Source organism: Haemaphysalis longicornis, unplaced genomic scaffold (assembly GCF_048455015.1).
Source record: "Haemaphysalis longicornis isolate Haplotype H1 unplaced genomic scaffold, Haemaphysalis longicornis Haplotype H1 scaffold_6, whole genome shotgun sequence".
Classification (NCBI taxonomy): Eukaryota; Metazoa; Arthropoda; class Arachnida; order Ixodida; family Ixodidae; genus Haemaphysalis; species Haemaphysalis longicornis.
The window spans coordinates 211,134,987-211,148,361 of record NW_027526407.1 but is presented as its reverse complement, the minus strand read 5'-3'; the positions used below and the strand labels follow the sequence as shown (position 1 = coordinate 211,148,361).

General features: G+C 47.9%; 1 protein-coding gene across 4 annotated transcripts in view; it reads right to left on the bottom strand.

Annotated features, from left to right (window-relative positions):
• Window positions 1-2,026: 2,026 nt before the first annotated feature.
• Window positions 2,027-13,375, bottom strand: part of LOC144141345 (ferredoxin-fold anticodon-binding domain-containing protein 1-like) — a 28,707-nt gene continuing 17,358 nt past the window's right edge. The window contains exons 5-6 of one of the 4 annotated variants that reach the window (XM_077672941.1): window positions 10,133-10,264; window positions 2,027-4,901 (exon numbers count right to left, since the gene is read on the bottom strand). In XM_077672941.1, the coding sequence (XP_077529067.1) occupies window positions 4,079-4,901; window positions 10,133-10,264 (955 nt within the window). In that variant the 3' untranslated portion in view covers window positions 2,027-4,078. The remainder of the gene's footprint in view (window positions 4,902-10,132; window positions 10,265-13,375) is intronic. The other 3 variants (XM_077672942.1, XM_077672944.1, XM_077672943.1) reach the window with 3 other exon arrangements.

The window sequence follows — 13,375 nt, the reverse complement described above, 5'->3', positions numbered from 1 at the left end:
TAACGATTAATTATTACTCTTCACAGCTAGTCAGGGAGCGGAAGTGTTTTGGTTTGTTGGGTAAAAATCAGAACAGAAAATCACCATATGCTGTGAAGTGGGCGTGACAGTGACCCTGGTTCGTCAGTGAGCAGAAGTAGTTTTGCCGGTTGGGTAAAAATCAAGCATGGCTGCGTTGAGGGGCAGACGAAGAGTGTGGAGCACGTCAGACATACTTTTAGCCTGTGCGATCAGTGTACATGCTTTGTGCCATTGAGAAATTTAGCAGGTATATCCCGTGTATTACGTTTTTTGCAAGTTTGTCCAACATATCTTTAGACGCAGCGTTAAATCATCAATTCTTTTTAAAAGCAATACGAAGCCAGCAGGTGAGAAAGAAAGAGGTATGTTAGTAATACTAAAGGAAATTCAGGCTAATAGCAATGGTTCAGAACGACACGTAAACAATCTTTGCTAGCATGCACAGTAGTTGACGAAATACTGCAGGGTAACAGTAGCACATGCACACGTGATTGCAAAGAGGGTTATGGCATGTACAGGTAAGTGTGTAAGGTTGATTTAGTGCTAATATGCTGCATGCACACGTAAATAAAAATACCCTGCAAAAAAGATGACAAGGCAAATGAGGTTAGAGCAAATAGAAACAGCAACTACGCAGAGTCACCTGGATGGTATGCTTAGAATGTAGATATAACAGTTAAACACAGCACGTAGCAGCTGTTATTGCTGAAGCCACTGATGCATCACCAAGCCTGTCATAAATGGGCACGATCACGTACGTTTGGTGACATCGTAAATTTTGGAGCACACGAACAGAACACACACGGAAAATGCCAGTAACTCACGACAGATATCCGGCGCATTTTTTGGCCACGCTTCTAACGACAGGGATCACGGCAAGTTGAAGCGCACGAACGAGAACTCGCTATCACTGTGACGCACCATTGATAACTGATGGGGCTCTAGATTATTCACGTATACACTCCTGCTGCGACACGAATCTGGACACTTGCAAGTCGAGTACGGAGCAGTATCAAAATATTTGCCTCGCGTCGTGATACCGACACAACACTGTGTATAACGATGACTGCGGCGCCAGCAGCTTCACACAAACAATAAACCGCTGGAAAACTACGACGCACCACAAACATCGGTCACGTTTTGAAGGCAACACGGCAATTCGTACATTTGGTTCTGATACGCACGTATTTGATATGAAAACATTGCGCTCTGCGCAAGCGCTGACCAGCACTTCGCGTTGCTGCCACGAATAGTCATCGGACTTTGAAGACTGTGAATTACTGCAGAAGATACAAGCGCGGAGACACAGGCTTGGAGCTGAACACCTCATATGAAACAAAAACACAGCGCAGCACCGCACCACACGTGAGCGACTCCACACAACGCCGATGCTCGTACATTTGCTTGCCTCGGCACCGCGCGAAGCGGGAATATTTGAAACAGGCCAACAGAACAAACTCGGAACAGACGTACCACGGAAATGACAAGCCCGTACTAGAGTGAACTCTACCCGTACCAGCACGGGGCCAAAATTTGCTCTTCTATGGAATGCGGCCTCTTCTCCATGCCGCTCGTCCGTAGGTCATCCGTTAAACCCATGGTAAATCTATAAAAAGTGCTTTGTTTACACAACTTCTTCTACGCGAGTGTCAAAAACAATAACAAACTCGAGTTTCGCAGAGAAAAATATAATGCAAACATCTACAAAGCATGTCTATGACGTCACGGTAATTAGGTGACGTCATATTAAAAGACAATAAACTAAGGCTAAAAATAAATCTTGATATTGTAATATTAGTGCGTCACTGCCAAAAATATATGCAATACTATTGAAATAATTGCAGTGTAATGCAATTACGCAATTTTTTTGTTGACGTTCGTCACTTCCGTGGAGCACAGCAGCCAGTTCGGGGGGAATCGACTCGGAAGCCCCGGGTTGCAGCAGACGCAGCCTTTTCTCGCTCCTCAAGATTTTCGCTTTTTTTTTTTTTTTGCAAAAGCCACGGGGCGTGCCGGGGACGTTCAGCGCTCCGCGAGGCACGCGCTCACGAGAGTTCTAATTTTCTTGGTACTTTTAAAGTGCTACGCGCCACACATTACGGCCAGCTACAGCAGCTCCGCTGTCAAAAAATACACACAAAAAAAAAGCGGGTGCACGTGAGCGTGTGCCTCGTAAAGAGCGCCCAGCGTCGGCAATCTCGACCTTCGAGAACGCTCTGCCCAGCGTGTGCGGCACGATCTCTCGCGTGCAGTTCTCCTCACCAGTTCACATACAGTCGCTCCTGAAGTGGGGAGCACAGGCGCTGAGTACGCGCAATAAACGCAGGGTTAGCGAAGCCGGTTGCCTCGGGTTCCAGCGCGTGCTCGCGGTCCACTTTTGGGGGAAATGAGAAGCCTGCGGACAAAACGATCCGGGACTAGTTGCCAGCCATGGAAAACATTCCCCGGCAAGTACGGAAATCCGTGCGACGTGCAACAGCCGGGTCTCCGACGGAGGGTGAAAGAACGCCAGCTCTGCTGTTCCTCAAGGCTGTTCCTCCAGCCTTGTACCACTAGTGCGAGCTGCGCCTATTTTCATAACGAAGCTGGCCGGAAACGCGGCAGCCGTGTGTGATAACAGCCGTAACGAAGAAATTTTTGGTTTGCGCAAGGCTCATAACTCGAGAGCTAGAATTAAAAGCATCAAAACGAAAATACGAAAGTAACACAGCCATTTTTCGCGTCACGTCTTTCTTCAAATAAATAACAACGCATGCCTGTTTTGTCAAAAGAAGTTTGTTAATGCCACGTTCTCATGTATCTGTCCATTTAGTTTGACATGCCACACGGAGGCAGGTAATTAAGGATTACATCGTACGTCACGGGTTCGAACCCTGGAATAATGCTTTGTATCTAGAGTTTTCGCGCGAGCCACACAGCCGATTTGCTTGAACCTATGTTTACCCCTACTGTTAAAATGAATATCGGATACAACGAACAAATTCACTGCCTCGATACTACTTTTAAAACGACGTTCGATTGCAGTGCTGCCGTTATGATGTGCTCGTACCAAGTGATGAGGTGCTAGGATTCTAAAAGGTTCTTAAAACCCATCGATGCGTAATCATGTGTAACAGTTCTACAAATGAATTTATAGCAAGGCACCTACCGAGGATCAATCGAAAAAATGCACAGCGAGCAAAGCACTGTCTGTGGCTCTCGCCAAAGTCGACTCACTGAGGGGAAGAATTTTGACAGCCGGCTGCTTGCTCTGCCGATCTCAATGCGGCGCCAGCGGCGCTGCGGCCGGAAGCCGCATTGGGGCCGCCTCCACAGGCGGAGTTTGCAAACTGACCTAATCTCTGACCTAATCTAAAAACGCTGGCCTACGGGAGGCCAGGAGAGCTCTCGAACCGGAAGTGGCGGGGCTCCGCGGGAGCAGACAATGCACCCATGAGCCTTTACGCTTTTTACCGGTCACCTCTTGTCACACCTTCCTACCGTGGATCCCAAACGTGTTTCGCTCTGAATACCCCAAGTGGCGCCGTCATTCCAAGATCAACTTGTGCTACCTCGCACGTCCAAATCAGCTGCCATTTTCCCATAGGCGAAAATCCTTTTTATTTATTTTCAGAATAACCAGGTAAGTACCATCGTTGTTCCCGGTGTCAAACAAAATAGACCACAAAATGCGACCTTCATGTGAAATTTGAGCGCGAGCAGAGCGGTGGTTCACTCAGGAAAAAAATTTGAAGTGTTCCAATTATCGTCACAGCACCCTGTATTATTGTTAAAAGATTACTTACAAGTTGTTTTATCAATGTAAAAAAGGAGCTCTAAGAGATTTAATTGCATGGGATTACTGAGAAGCTTCATGCAAGAGGAACAAAAACAAAATGCCCCCCTCTTTTGTTGATTCTGGCTTTAGCAGCCAAAAGAGGCCACGTGGCTAGCCAAGCGAAGTGGGAAAGCTAGGAACGTCTCCAGCTGCTAAGGCGGCGCCCAAGAGGGCCACAGATTGCAGAGACAGATTTCCCTCCGATACGTGTCAGTACGAGACTGTTGGGCTTCACCGCGGTCACCTCACTTGCACCGAGGGGAGCAACTCATCGAGGGCGGCACCCAGGGCGAGGTGGAGGTCTCGCGCCGCTTCTGCGCTCAGCGCCCTCCACGGGGACTGGTAGCCGAGTCGGTAGCAGCGGCTCTGACGACCGCTGCCCCCCCCCTCTCCCCGGCTGCAGTACTCGTCGATCAGGCAGACACTCCGCAGGACGTCTCCCGCCGCATTGCGGAGCAGCCTCAGAAAGAGCGCCTCGTCAAAGTGCTCGTCCAGCCAGAAGCTCAGGTCGTGGCTGTAGCGAGGAGGGTACAGGCTGGGCTCGACTCCCGGCGAGGACAGCAGCAGACGCCAGTCGTCTAGGCCGCCTGCAAGCATTGCGAGCACCTCGATGTCGACGCTCAGAGTCAGGGAACCTTGGAATGTGGTGAGGGAGGGTGGGAAGTCACCCAAGATGTCCCTCAAGCCACCTTCAAGGACGAAGGAACGGCTGTCGGGGGTGTGTAGCGTAGCCACGTGAAAGTCGCGACAGAGCAGACGACACCCTCCGTCGTCTGTGCAGTGCAGCGGGGTCAGACGGCCGTGACAGAGTTCTTGGACGGCTGCCAGGGTCACCACAGCCTCCTTGGTGGTGGACACGTCCAAGATGTGGCTCCAGGGCGGGAGGGAGGGCGACCACTCCGGTCGGCCCACCAAGCGAGCCTGCCAGGGGCTGGCCACTGACGAACGGTCCCTCTTTCCACTTGCAAAAGATGCCACGAGTTGGGAGCTGCCAACAGCCAAGGCAGCAGCCAGAGCATGGACAGTCTGGCCCAGCACATGCTCTGAATTGTCCATGCGAGACCTGCGTTGCAAGACATCCAGGAAGATGCCCATTAGAGGGCACCCTTCAGTTCTGCAGCGCAATTCTGAGACCAAAGTCTCCATATTTGGTCTTTAGAGGGGGATCCACAAAGACAGGCTGCGTGCACCGAGTTTGCACTTGCGGCACTAACTTTGTGCTGCAACGAGTCGAGGCATTTCCGCAGTGCACGCTGCAATTCTTTTCTGAAGCAATATTTTTGGGGACACAACTGAGCAAGACTGAAGACGATCATGAAGAGACAACAACGATAGCCTTCAGAAAATGACTGAGGTGCGAAAAATGTGTCCAATACCCATTTTCCAGCTTTATAACTTCCACAAACCTCGAAATACTCGAGTTAATTTTTAAAGCCGGCTATGAAGATAAAATAGAACTTTGGTTTATTAAAAAGAGACTGCTTTGCCACGATAACAGTGATATACCAACTTTATCGCAAACTTCAGACAAATATTGGAAGTATGAAAAAAGCCAGATGAAGCAGCAGCCAATTTCCACTGATTTCTCTGTGACATGACAGAATTTTGTTTGTGGCCACAGGTGGCCACCGGTCTAAGCTGCTGCCGGCATACAGTACGCGGCAAATGAAATACAAACACCAAACTATGAATCGGAACACAAAAGCAGCGCAATTTCTTTCCATACAAGTCAAAATGACGCGTGGCTTGGTTACAAAAACAAAGTCCGGAAATGTGGCTTTCCGAGTATACCAATAGTCATTAGACCTCAACAAACAGTATTTTTTAATTTTGCGTATTCTGATGCATATTTTCGTGTTCGCATTTCATTTGCGGCGTCTTGTACATGGCTGGGCCATCGTAGTCGGGCCCCTGGTTCCCTTTGGTCGTGTCACCTGAGTGCTGACCTCCAGTTGAAACACTGGTAACAATGCTTTTAGTGCTCACCCATAACATATCACTGCTGTCCATATTACGTCATGGCAGCACCAAATTTCATAGTTTTTCAATATTTCGTGCATTTTTTTTTTTCGGTTAAAAAAACATTTTTTATGGCTGGAATGGAGTTGAGTGAGTTGCCAAGGGCTAGTTCTTTCAAAATTAACAACGTTAACCACGATCAAAGGCAACACTAACTTGATACACTGACAAGGAAATTTGATGGCCGTGTTTGATGTGATAACCTGTTATCAGACCTTGTTCTTAATGAAACACCAGTTTCATTAAATTCAATTAAACATTACCTTTGAGATTAGTTTTCGAAAGTTGTTTTCAATTTCTACACCACCAATGCTGGTGAGAAGAAATTTGACACTACTGCCGCTCAATTTTTGGGCTTCTTCTCCGTACCAGTTTTGCTAGCGAATACTGTCACGCACTGATGAACGAAGCAAGGCTCTCACAGGAACTAACGTTTATAGCATACCTGCCAACCTGGTGACTTGCAAATTCGTAAAACCAGCGGTCGGGGGGGGGGGCAGGGATTAACGTTCTGTGCCAAGCGTTCTAACGTTTTCGCAACCATAAGTGAAATTGGCAAGTTTTGAAGAGTAATGAGCAACAAGGCAGGAGGAGCAAATTCTGTCCTGTACAATTTTACCACACTCGGTACAGTATTGTCGCGGCTTCGCATCATTGCACTGCGAAGCACCTACCGCGGTCATGCCACAGGTCGTAGCGCATTGGTCACGGCAGTCATACGAAGAGCGACGCGAACACGGAGGTCCTAACTGACCCCCGAACGACGCGCTCTAAACAGGCTGGTCGAGGTGGAAGCGAATTCCGGACATGGATGCGTACCCACCCCGAGAAGGTGACAAAGTCGCAGCTTCTGCTGATGATGAGACAAGAGTACGTATTGCCCTTTCGTGGCGGTGCAAGGTGGCACAGTGTCGTTTTAATGGATATCCCTTTTTTTTCGAAAATCCAAATATTTTCCGTAAAATTTCGGGCAAGATTCGTAAAATCGTAAGACTGGTCGAAATTTGTACATTTTACAGAAAATTCGGAAGAGTTGGCAGGTATGTTATAGGTACCTAGGAGCAAACTTGTGCTCTGTGATAAACAAGGACAAAGTACAGGCGGTGAAGAAGCAGTCCACAAAGTGACATGCACAGTTGCATAGCGTGGCGTTTGCCTTTGAAGCACATATGCCTCTCGGCACTCCTTTCCGGAACCGTCAAATTAGACCAAGAACACTGTCAATCAAAGAAAAAATGGTTGCGGCTGAGCTCAGCCAGCCTTGGTTACGCACAGCAAAAGCTGGCTTAGTCTGGTGGAGTCTTGGCTTTGCTTGGTTAACCTTTGATGTAGCTGTATTGCCGACCACGGCTCAACGTTGTTCGGTCCCGTGCAGTGCTCACAGGAGGAGGCCCGGAGTCGCTTTCACTCTCGGCGAACGCGGCGCAAGATGACGAACATAGCCCGAGACGACCAAGCGGCGCATGCGTGGAAGGCGGTGGTTTTGGTTGGCTGCCGATCTGCTGAGCTCCCGTGGCGGCCGCCGCCACTGAGTCGCAAAACGACTTAAAACGGGGCCTTCTGCGCAGCGCCGACAGCGGACCCGGCGAATCACGCGATGCGCTGCGAGGGGTGTGCCGCCAGGGGTGTGTCTCTGGTAAAAAGGTTAACTTGCGCATCCTCCACGAAACCGCTCGACAAAAGCAGTAAAGCTTTGCTTTAAAAAAGTCCGGACTAGCGTGGACAAAGCGAAACCCTCTCCTGATCGGACAAGATTGCCTGGAGCTGCACACGACCAAAAGAGCAGAGCGCGCTCAGCTCAAAAAGGGTGAGATAGCCGTGCACGGCCGGCCTGGCACTGGCAAACAGAACACAAACAAGACCTGTGCGACACATTAGAGTGCAGAGGTAGACATGGCCTAAAAGGCGGCGCTTGTCCTCGCCTACCTTTGTGCTGTAATGTGCTCCGCGACTGACTACCAACTTGCCCAGCAGCACATTTTTCTGAAACAAGTCAAGGCTGAAAGTTGGACTAGCTGGTGTTGACTTGAATACGTATTAGGTACCCAGCGGAAAAGACATGAACCAGGAGGGAAGCAGACAGTACGATCATCCTGTCTGCCTCCAGAAATGCTCCTTTGTATACTTTGTATGTTGTATACCCTTTGTATGTTGTTTTTTTTTGTGATAAATAAACCATCGAATCAAGAGCACCCTCTATTCACAGTACCTCGCATTTCCTTGGAGGTAGACACCCTCTCCCTGTTGCTCTAAGAGAGCCCAGTGGGAAAATGAAAGAAAAAATACAGGCAATCGATGCTGGTTTTAGCGTGTTTGTACTAGTGGCGGTAAAATAATCCTAAAAGGTACGACTGTGACCATGAGCTCTTTACTGCCTTCGAGTAAAGCTACCATTGTAGTTGGCACACCTGAAATTGACCAGGGATATTTCATTGTCAAAAAGACAAGCTATTCCTCTTGACGCACACCCCCACTGATAGGCACGAGGCCGCAAAATTTGCCTATGCTGTAACTTAAGCACATTAGTTTAGGTTAGGCATAATGGGCTAGGCATAACTGAGATCAGCCTGCAAGGCTGCATTCTGCATCCGTTCAAAGGCTTTCCCTGTTTCCCACTCCAACCTGGGGGAGGCAGTCACGTGGGAAGAGTGGCACCTAAAAAGGCCGGGCATGGCCCTCCCAATCGACAAACTGGTTCATCGTGACCCTGAAGACAACTTGTCCTCTACAAGCGTTGACCTTTTGGGCTACAGGTTCAAAGTGCGTGTTCAGGCCATGAAACTCCACCAAGTTCTACTCTCTAACATGAAAGTTTGGGCAGGTTGGCAGTCTACTCTGGCAAAATATTACAGTGCCGTGGAATAACGAAAGGACAAGCTCCACACTATCGTATGCCACAAGGAAATCGGTCGCTCCATCATGCCACAAGGTTGGTGCCACCATAGCAGCTAGCAACCATGGAGTTTCTAACCAAGTGTACTAGAGATGAAGCTGTGCCTGGGCATCCATGTCGGCCTGGGTGGTTAGTTATGGCCTTATGAGAAGGCAAAGCTGGTGGCTTGGCATGTCTATTAGATTCTGAAGCGTCTTTGTGGGTTTGCTTTCTTCACTCAGCATTGCTGTCTACAAGGCAGCCCAAATGGTCCAAAATCGCTTCGCTTGGAAGTTCGAAATTCGCTCCCCTAGTTCTCGCAAAGACAGCTGGGCTTGATTATAAGCAAGTGGGAGGTCTAGTGACATATTTACGTGCGTACAAACCCACAATGTAGACATGTTATTTTGTGGTAAGGAGAGTGCGCTTCCCGGTTCTTTTTTGCAGTAGCAGTCACTAGCGTCCACACAACTTGACTGAGTAATTTGCTGCTGCAACAGTTGTGGCAGATGGTCTGTTACGAAAACACCGTGAAGGCGAGGTGCTCGTTTTCATAGGTACACGCATAAAACCTTTCAAAACAATTTAGAATTTCAAATCTTTGCAAAATCAGAGTCTAATGAGTGCCTTCCAAAACTTTACATTATTGCTAAGTGCCAACTTGGTCTGCAGAATAGTAGCCATGACCGCTCTGGCAGACTCTCCGTAAAAAGAACAGGCTTTATTGTGTTATTTCTTTAGCTTTACAACAGCGTGTCTTATTTTACAATTTATAATTACATAACTACACACTCTTCTTTGCTTTTGTCGCATGGCCACTAAACCGTTTCAATCCAAGCCAATGAGTGCACGGTATATAGGCAGCTCATGACGACACAGACGGCCTAGATGTGAGCTGCACAGACGCTGGCGCCAGATTCCTCTCTAGTGTGTATAGTAAGAAACTCCATGCTAGCGAGGTTCCTCTCCTACTTGACTTGGCTAGCTGCATGACTTCTTTTAACTCCTCAAGCCAAAGTCAACAAAAAAGGGAAGCATTTCTGATTTTGTTCGTCTCGCACGAAGCTTCCAAATAATCCGCGACAAATGAATTTTTTTAACCTTTACTCCTCCATTGCTAGGACAAGTCTAAGTAATCATTTGCTATGCTACTGTTGTTTTGGGGAAGCCACAGGCAACTTAGCCTGCTCATGAGCTGTGCCAAGGATGCACGATGGCACTCTTGATGAAGCGCAGCTAGAGCCCAATTTCCCTCCAGTTGACATCAGAACAAAACTTTATGTGACAAACAAAGAGAGGTGACAGCACCTCTGTTTAGCCGTTTAGCCTCTCTCCATCCATCGTCCCTCTTCTCTGCGCCATAAACATTTTGATAGGTAATTTTTTTTCCCACGTCTGCGTACCGGATTCGGTCGGCCAGGCAGTCAGCATCTTGTCGAATGCAGGCCGCACTTAGCCTGGTGGGAACCGCACTCCCGGCAAGGCAGAAGATGTGGGTCAATGCGCCGTCCGTGTGGAATCCCTTGGCACCACCCCTGCATCACGAGCGCAGTGAAGATGTGTCAACATGCATATTTACCTGTAATTACGAGAAACCACTTCTTGGACGTTGGCAAAAAGTACGAAGAGAATGTTCGCACCAACGTTCAGCCTCTTTGTTCGGCCAGTTGTGTCTCGTATTTCCCATATACACAGTGAAATGCCTGGTTTGACATCCCCCAATCACGTGATGATCCGCTTAAACAGTAGATCAACCTGGTCCCACTAAACTTCCAATAAACTCAGCATAAAACCCTTTCACAATGAGTTTTTTTTTTTTTTTAATGGATGGTTCTTACTCCCAAGTCAGTTTTTTTTTTTTCAGGTTCATTCAATTCTGGCTTGTGAGGACTCACTTTTACGATTCAATTTTATGCACTATGGCACTCTTAAAACAACGCACCACTCAAAGACATGGCCAATGTGGCTGTGCTGCTGGTGTGGATGAAGAAACGTGGGCTCCATCCGTTGTCTAAAATTTACCCGGCACAGTCGATGCAACGAAACACAAACCTTTCAACAGACTTTTCAATAGAAGGCCCAAGACATCTGCAGTATTTTTTTACACAAGTTGTCTTTAGGTTAGGTTAGGACAGGTTAGGTGATAGTTACTCACACCATTTACCATGGGAAGGCCATGTTTAGTCGCACCAAGCAAGAAAGGAATAGCACACACACGTTCACTGACTTGCCTCTAGAGAGAGAAGCAACAAAGGAAGATGGCGGTGTGTCTCATCGATGTTGCTGGCAAAGGAGGTGCCTGTGCAGTTCAGGAGCCCTATTGGCAGTGAGCGCGACCACGGGTGGCACTGCGAAGCGCGCCTCTGTGATGTCAGCTTAGGGATTCTCGCATTTGTCGTCTGCTTCACTCGGGCTCGCTCTCCCTGCTGTTGCTTTGCACTCGGTTGACGTCTGATGCTTGTCCGCACCAGATTTTGCGTGTGCACAATCATAGAGTTTCATACAAATAACTAGAGGGGAAACTGGCGCTGCGATCGTACGCCTCAATGGGCGTGATGGGTAGTTGTGGATTCGGATTGGCGCTCAATGGCTTGCGGAATTTACTATGGATTGCAGGCAGTTTCGTTTTTGTTTTGGATTTACATGAACGCATTTGCCTATGCGGTGTGCTGGAAGAAGCTATCGAAAATATGTTTCTCCTTGAACTGCATGCTGCGCGCGCACTGACGCCACCCTGAGTAGAAAGTTTTATAACTCGAGTTGCGAATTGGGTGGGTTATCAATTCGTTGCCGGCACAGCGAGCACGAAAACCCAAATGACGGCGCTCTGTGCGGCGAAGTTGTCTGCGATTTAGGAGCGGCGGCGCTGCTTATTCGGCAGAGCAATGTATTGTCGAAGCTAACGACGGTTGCGAATCGCTTGGAAGAGCCACACCTTTCGTGCGAACGCCGGCTCCTACGGCGTAGAACAGCAGCACCGGCGGCTGATAGGAACGCAGCTTGATGGATGTCACTAATTCAGGCAAGAATAACTTCTCCAAAGGTAATCGGGTTCTTTTTTCTTATGAGCACAAAACTTCTCTTACTATTACAAACCACCAGCGCCGAAACTTTTACAAGTAGTTTTTAAATAAGTCCGTGTCCTGCTGTAGTTGGCGGAAAATGGCAAACCTGCTCCACAAACCTTCCCGACTCCGCGTCTGATTTTTATTTAAACGCGCCGTTTTTTTCCGTACAGAACCGGTTTTTCATCACTAACTTTCTTGTTTGCCATGTAATTTGTAAACGGAGAACCGGGCAATAAGAGCTTTTTTGTCAAAAAACACAATTTGAGCAGCCACAAGCCCGTTTTGATCCTACGCAATCCGGTTCCAAAACTACCCATCATTCCCATTGAAGCGTAAGCGCCGCTGCCATGTTCGCGTTGACACTAGCGCCAGTTTCCCCTCTAGTTATTTGTATGAAACTCTATGTGCACAATAGCACAATAATGGACCTAAAATCGCATACACTAACTCCATGGGTGAGTTAAGGTATAGTTTTGGATGCCGCTACGGAAGAAACATAGCCGGCACCGCCCCAGTCCTGGCAAAGCCGGTCCCCTGTGCGCAGCGCGAAGAGTCAGCATCGGCTTCTGCATTATTAAGCAACCTCTCGAACGAAAGGAACAGCCAGCTGCTAGTGACGGACACCAGGGAAAATACAAGAGCAAAATGAATTCCAGGCCTTCGGGGCTGTCAGTTTTGGCAGAAAGCATTACGATTCCCGCTAATCATATGTAAGGTGAAACAGTTTTCGCAACCTTGCCAAATGCCCGAAAGCATTGTATCACATCACTTTACGCTGTCATGGCATGAAAGTATGCCGACATGCGCTATGGGCCACAAAAACTGTAGGCTGAGTTCCAAACACACCACTGTGAGTATAGGCGCATGCTAGTTTTATACCAGGCTTCTAACCAGTATGGAGGTTTATTGAGAAAAACGAGTCACGTCTACGGTAAAGATACGGTAACACTATGGTTGTTCAGACCTGGAGGGATATTTTGGTGCATTTCCCACACCCACATCTCCGCAATATTCAGATATGCAGTATAGGAAAACTGAACTGAAGAAGAGGAGGAGGAGGAAACTATTTAACAGTAAGGTCGAGATGATTAGTGGGCCGGGTCCTCAGTCCAGGACAAGAAAGTAAGAGCAATTTCCTTCAATTCAAAGCATGCCATCCCGAGTAGACAAGGATTTGCTCTTTACGCCACGAAGGGTTGGAAAACAATAAAGAGCTGCTTGGAAATATCCATCAATTTCGATTCTCGTAATATATGCACGTATACTATTTATCGCGTTTGTTAGCGAGTACATTATGCCTTCGACACCGTAATCATGGCATAATTGGTCTGGTTGAGTAAGTTAGTTATGATATCAATGGTTAGGATAAAAATTCGGAGCACAAAAGCCGCCTTCGAGTACCGTAAAAACCTGTGTATAATACGAGGTTTTTTTCCAAATTTTACTATGCAAATATGTAAAATTTGTGCCTCGTATTATATGTGGATCCCAAAGTTTTCAGCCGAAAATCAGCGGAGGGTTCGCCATCTTACGGTGGCGTTAGCTGGCTGCTGCTTCTCTCAGTCGGCGCCATTTTGA